General features: G+C 41.9%; 1 protein-coding gene across 1 annotated transcript; it reads left to right on the top strand.

Moving 5' to 3' along the window:
• The first annotated feature begins 778 nt into the window (after nucleotides 1–778).
• irx1a (iroquois homeobox 1a) lies at nucleotides 779–5240 on the top strand. Its single transcript, XM_062537631.1, has 4 exons — nucleotides 779–1231; nucleotides 2500–3511; nucleotides 3843–3912; nucleotides 4868–5240. Exons 1-4 carry the CDS (start codon nucleotides 986–988, stop codon nucleotides 4923–4925), a joined length of 1386 nt encoding a protein of 461 aa, XP_062393615.1. The 5' UTR covers nucleotides 779–985; the 3' UTR covers nucleotides 4926–5240.
• Nucleotides 5241–6970: the final 1730 nt, after the last annotated feature.

The following is a 6970-nucleotide window of genomic DNA, read 5'->3' as shown; positions in this document are numbered from 1 at the left end:
TAATTGTGTGTTCTTTGCAATCACATTGAAATCGTTAAAATGTCACTATAACTGCCAAGTCATCAAAAGTTTCTGTCTGGGTGTAAAACTTTAATAGACTTACAGGGATTAGGTTGGTTGATTATTTAAAGCAAAACACGAAAAAGTCAAACAAAAAAAACTACTGTAAAAGAAGAAAAAATAAATCCCTTGTACAATGACATTTTGACAAAAAAAGTAGATGACAGTTCAATCTTAAATGTAGTAAAATAAATAACTTTCACTTATCTGCCTATTGTATTGTGCAAAACAAAGTATTTTCCCTGTAGATAAATTATTCGGGTACAGGCTACATGGTCATGACATTTGACAGAAAGAGCATGCTTGTGTGCCAACTCACGGTGTCGATAATGCTGATAAAAACCTCATGGAAATATAAACATTCTATTGATACCTCTGAGGAAAATGCTAAATCCCAAAACCTGGATGAACTTCCACCGTTAATAACAATTTGGATCAATGCGAGGTAAATTCCATGTAGCTATCGAGTTTATTTTGCCGGTGTTGGGCAGCTGTAAAATCGTGTAGACAGGCTGTCACAGAGCAGAAAGACTCCGCTGAATGGATTCTAATGCTAAACATTTAGCATACAATACTGAAGCACGGGAGAGCGCGCGCAGCCAATACTCGGTGCACATGGGCGCGCGAGGAGGAGCCTGCAGCTCAAGCGGAATGCCAATCAAAGCATCAACTTCACATTGTATCTGAGAGATCAGCCCGGGACCTAGGGGCAGACACATCAGTTGGAGCTCAATAGTTGATCTGATCACATCCAAGGGACTTGCTGCAAGACGAGAAGCTGAGATTTGAAGCCGCGCAAAGAAAGAGCTCGGTCGCTTCGCTCCTTCCGTGTTCAGGCACTTTTTAACTTTTGACTTATTTTCCTTCGCCTTTTTTTTGTGGAGTCTTGATTTTTGTTCGTTTTGGGCACGGCGTGGCCGAGGAGATGTCTTTCCCCCAGCTGGGCTACCCACAGTATTTAAGTGCCTCCCAAGCGGTGTATGGCGGGGACAGGCCGGGAGTTTTGACTCCCTCCAGCCGCGGAGGCAGCGCTGAGATCGGGTCCAGCCCTTCGGCGGCTGCTGCTGCGGTCAGCTCGGTGCTGGGCATGTATGCCAACCCGTACTCAGCCCAGCATTATAGCGCTTTCCTTCCCTACACTAGCGCCGACCTGGCGCTCTTTTCGCAAATGGTAAGAATATTGTGCATTTTATTATTATATCGCGCATATTTGTTTTAATGTTATTTTAAATGTCAAGTAAGACCTCCGTTTTGATCATGACTTTTTTGTGTGTGCACATGGGTTACCCATGTACGTAGCTCTGAAATAAGAAAGTTGTTCATTTGGATTTGACTAAACGTTACAAATTAAAAAGAAAACACAAGCGAAGATTATTGCGTAAACTGATTGTTTTGCACGATTTAAAAGCGAGCTTACTATGTCAAAATACATTCAAGAAGAAGTGGCTGGGGGGGGGGGGGTTACATTTGTTTTGTAGGCTGCTGTTGTCAGATGCAATAGGTCACATGTTCGATGTGAGTTTGCGTAAAGCATGGAAGTAGGCTATACTTTGGAAAAACATAAAATAAAAAGAAGCGGGGTGCCAAATATGTAATAGTTACCCCCTTTTTGGGAAACAGTGCTGGCATAACAACAAAGGGAAAGGCAAATTTCGATAATTAATTTTGTCGACAGCCTAATAATTTTACAGGCCTTCCATACAGCCTGCATAAATTCACCGAAATCCTATCAGCTTCTTTATTCAAAATGTGCAAAGTGGTAGACTACTCTTTATGAAAGGATAGTATTTGGTATTTTTATTTTTGTACTAATGTTTACCATTTTCTTTTGGTCTTCGATGGGCCTACTCATGTAAACAAATACATTTTGTTGAGTTTTCTTTCAGCACTGAAATATTGTCAGCGCTGTAATAGTTTGTTAATTGAAGGTCTTGTTGGTTTTAGACCATGCCTGTAGGCATTAGAACACCAAACTTCTAGGAGCGCTGCACTTGGACGTGTTTCTACATTCCCACCAAAGATAAATACGTAGCTCAGCCCCGAACAGATAATTATTCGTCATCGCAAAAATATAGACGATATTCAGGGCGTATTTTATTCAGTGTATGCGTGCTTTATTTATATGCAGAACATGACGACATATTTATTGCGATTTTTATTTAACTGTTTTCCCCGAGTAAATCTACTCAAAAATCTGAATAATTAATTGTATGCTTATGGCCGTAATATCTGTCTGCTTTGAGACCTCTGGAGGGTTTAAAGTAGGCTCAGTTTACCATTTAGCCATATTAGCTACATGTATGCACTCTCAAACTTGAGAACCACTTTAGTGGGCTTTGTGGCCTACTACAGTAAACTTTGATTGGTCGTCTAGAGACATTTAAAAACTGCATGTTCTCCACATTCTGAGACATTGACACTGTGTTTTCTCTGCACCAGGGCTCTCAGTATGACCTAAAAGACAGTCCAGGCGTACATCCAGCCAGCTTCGCTGCACACACATCTCCGGCCTTCTACCCATACGGCCAGTTTCAGTACGGTGACCCAGCCCGGCCTAAGAATGCCACCCGGGAGAGCACCAGCACGCTGAAGGCCTGGCTAAATGAGCACCGGAAGAACCCGTACCCCACCAAAGGCGAGAAAATCATGCTGGCCATCATCACCAAGATGACCCTCACGCAGGTGTCCACCTGGTTCGCCAACGCCAGGAGGAGGCTGAAGAAGGAGAACAAGGTGACGTGGGGGGCAAGGAGTAAAGAGGACGAAGATGGAAACATTTTTGGCAGTGACAACGAGGGTGACGCCGACAAGCACGAGGACGAGGAGGAGATTGATCTGGAAAGCATAGATATCGATAAGATTGACGATAACGACGGAGATCAAAGCAACGAGGACGAAGAGGAGAAGGCAGAGGCCCGCGAGCGAGTGGACTTGGAGAACCTGGAGAAAAGGCGGGTTCTTGCACTACAAGCACACGAGGTTTTCGAAAAATCTAAAAACTCTCTTTCTGTGGGAAAAGACTCATCTGACAGCAACAACAACACGAGGGTACTGTCTCCGGGTGAACCGGGCAGTTTTCCGCTTCCGGTGAACAATAAGCCAAAAATATGGTCCTTAGCAGAGACTGCCACTAGCCCTGACAGCTCTCAGAAACCCACGTCACCCTCTGGCCCTACCGGTCCCACAGCGGCCCAGCTCCAGCACCCGGCCTTCCTGTCGAGCCACGGACTTTACACATGCCAGATTGGGAAATTTCACAACTGGACAAATGGCGCTTTCCTGGGCCAGAACTCCCTGCTCAATGTCAGGTCTTTCCTGGGAGTAAATCAGCATCACCATAATCACCACAGCCACCAGTTCCACACGCAGCAGCCTTCCGCAGTGCTCTTGTCATCGGTAGCGTCGCTAAGCCGCGAAAGCAGTCCAGAGGATCTCAGTCCCAAACACTCAGGTACCCATCTCTAGGCCCCATTCGCCTGGGCTACTAGCATGACACACCACCTAAAGTAGCAGCTGCAGCAACAACTATACCAAACTATATAGAAACGTATACTACTGCTGCTACAGTCACTATAGGCTACAAATTGCAATTATACTTGGATATTTATGTTTTATTTTCAAATGTAGGTCTAAACAAACCTAGGTTAATTGCTGTCTTCTAGGGCCATACAATATTTCTCGTGTATTTTGTAATACCGCTTGTCCATAACTTTGAACAAACACAAGGCCACGCAGAAGAGAAAGGGGGTTTTATATCTCATTCCCACCACCTCTTATTTCAGATCGGGAAAATGTAGGAACTGAATCGCCAACACAACCCTTGAAGTCATCATTCCGACCAATCCATGAAAGGTAGGCCCATTACTGAAAAGACTATTGCAAACTAAGGATGTTGTAACAATTATGTCACTAGCATTTCGCCTAAAAGAAACGTGCATTGTTATTATTATTATTATTATTATTATTATTATTATTATTATTATTATTATTTGTCTATTATTATTATTTGTCTATTATTATTATTATTATTATTATTATTATTATCATCATCACTGTCGTTGGTGGTGATGTGTAACTTTATACAGGTCAAATAAATTGCATTAGTTGTATAGGCTACTAACCTAATGTGGTTTTGTGATCTATTGAGTATCTATGAGTTATGCAGATATTCATTATACATTTTTACCGCGCTGGATCATTATTTATATTTAACTGAAATACAGAGCAGCCCTCCTACTTCATGTCTTACTCCTACATCAGTGGTTTTCGCATGGCTGACAACATTAGCTGAGGGGAAATATGCGGTTGAATAAAAGACTTTCAGCTCTCCCGGTGACAAAAGGCCTGCGCCCCCCTACTCCCCCTTCTTCTCCCGGGAGAGTCACTACTTATCCGGCAGCCCCTAAAGACCCCGGGGAACGGCCGCCCCCAGAGCCGTCCGGCTGGGAAACGCTTCCCAGCTTTCAAGTGCCACCGTTTACCTCAAACCTCTGCCCAGCAGTAGCAGTCAGTGAAAGACTGATTTTATCATGCCCCACTACGGCTCTTCTGAGACCCATCTTGACACATTATTTGAGGAAATGGGTTCTGTGACAAATGGCCAATTTTGGTGCAAAAGGCAAATTGCATTAGGCAGAACAGTGAGCAGCGGTAAATGCGAATGTGACATCACCAGCAGACAGACGTTGACAGTTTTATATTAGCACAGATAGGTTTTATTTTGTTGTCGGCGTTTGATAAAGGCTTCCTGCTGAATGGTTTTGTTCCAAAGTTGCGTTTATTTAAAAGTGCCTTCTGTATCCCACAGCCCCAGAAATCAACAAGAGGCGACGCAACGAGTTCTGACAGCCCTGTCTTCCGCCTGATTCAGACTGCGTGTCTGAGAAGAGACTGTTTGCCTTCATGAGCGGACTCTAAAACATGCCCGTGTATCAGAACAAGAGAAAGAAAGGAGAAAATCAAGGGAGTGCATCTTAAGGAGCCCGAGGAAGGACTCTCTCTCTTACTGTACATAAAACCCCCGTGATATCCACCCTTTTCCTGGGGAGGTTTGGTTGGCTTTTTGTCTTTCCCGTGTTGGTGTCTTTCCCTTTGTAAATACAGTGATACAATGAATTTGTAAATAGAGCGTTGACGGAGTTTGTTCAGATCATATATTTTGTTTAATAAACTAAATGAAATTATACATAAATTTAAACAACATGTCTCTCTGTGTTGCGTGACAAAAAAAATACAATAACAGTTTTTATTGCTATGAAGCGGAAACATTATTATTATTGTTATTATTATTCTTCTTATTATTATTATATTTGTTGTTATTATTGAACCATAATTAATATGACAATAGTTGCCGTCATAATAGGTACATATAAAATACTGATATATTTACAAACAGGTTTTGTAACAACAATTTTACTGGTTGTCTATATTTACTACGCTACTGTCAGAAAGTTAGCTACTTAAACGACAAAAAATAGCACCTCAATATTTTACAGGCTTTCATTTGTTGTTTTTAGGGGGGGATGTATTTGCCTGTTTTGACAGGAGAAGCTGGAGCCGAGTGAGCATTCAATAGTAGTGGTGTGTTCTTGCAGCGCACTGCCGCAGTGTCTGTCGGGGGCGCGCATTGTAGTGCTAATCACAGGCCAGATGGTTCCTGAGCGGGGAAAGGGACGCAGGCAGCTGGGCTGGTCATTAAGTAATAATGTGGGAACGCCCTGCCCAAACAAAATCAAATGCTTCGAATCTAATCTGTCAGAAAGAAAAGTCGATTCGGCGATAAATTATTAATGTCTCAAAGAAACGGACGTTGGAATGACAGTGCAGAGAAATTGTGGCGTTAAGAAGCAAGTTTGTGTCTGAGTGTGTATACCCGGCACATGGCTTTTGCGCTATGGATTACTGGAGATGGCATGATGTAAACTTTTGAGAAAATGTCTAGGTGACTTGCATGGTGTCAGTCTTCATTATCTTTAGCTAAACAATGACAGACACAAAGTTTTAATAGCCTACTGATACCATTTGATGCCTATCATATCAACTTAAGCATATTATTATTATTACTATTATTAGTATTATTATTATTACTATTATTACTATTATTAACCCATTGTTATTGTTATCATTGTAACAGCACAACTAGATTTTTCTTTAGTTCCTTTCTAGTAATCGAAAATGTGTTTTAAATATTTAAACATTTGGAACACTGGGGAGCAAGAGCCTTTTGAGCACGAGTAGTGTATGTGAAAGATTGCAGCGACATCTATGGGTGGATGTGTTGGAGAACCGGGGATTTGTGATCCCACAGTTCAGCCAGGCTTGGTTCTCACATGGGCAGCACGCTTCAGGCTGGGAGACTGTCAGTGTCCGGAACAGACGTTCTGGATTCAAAATGAATCTCTCTCTTTCTGTCTCTCGGTCCGTTTGAGATGGAGATGTTGTCATTATTTAACTTATTGGAATAATTAGCCGGACAACCAAAAATCACAATCCAATATCCTAGTAATTCATAGAAATATTTCTGTCTAGAAATGACAAAAAGTGACATTTCCTGATGGAGCTTATTTGACAGGAAAAACGGTCTAATTAGTTGGGCGACTTGTAGGCCTATTTAGATAAGGATTTCCAAGAGACAAACAGATTTCTATTTGAGGTAAATGTATGTCTTTATTGTAAAAAAAAAAAAAGCACCCAAATGAATATGATAAATGAATAGTGAAGTGGAGTGCTCCAAAATAGTGGTTGAGTTTGGACGGAACATTTGTTTTCATTTTAGAATTATCTCGGCCAGTGGGCGGCAAACAAAATAATATATATATAGGCCTATGCATAAGCCATATTAATTTCCCCCGTAGCATTCCATCTTGTGACATTTGCGTATATCTGCCACGCTGGCAAAAGTGTCGTGTTC

The sequence above is a fragment of the Sardina pilchardus genome, chromosome 6 (assembly GCF_963854185.1).
Source record: "Sardina pilchardus chromosome 6, fSarPil1.1, whole genome shotgun sequence".
NCBI classification, from domain to species: Eukaryota; Metazoa; Chordata; class Actinopteri; order Clupeiformes; family Clupeidae; genus Sardina; species Sardina pilchardus.
The sequence above is the reverse complement of the archived record's forward strand: the minus strand, read 5'-3'. Positions and strand labels throughout refer to the sequence as shown.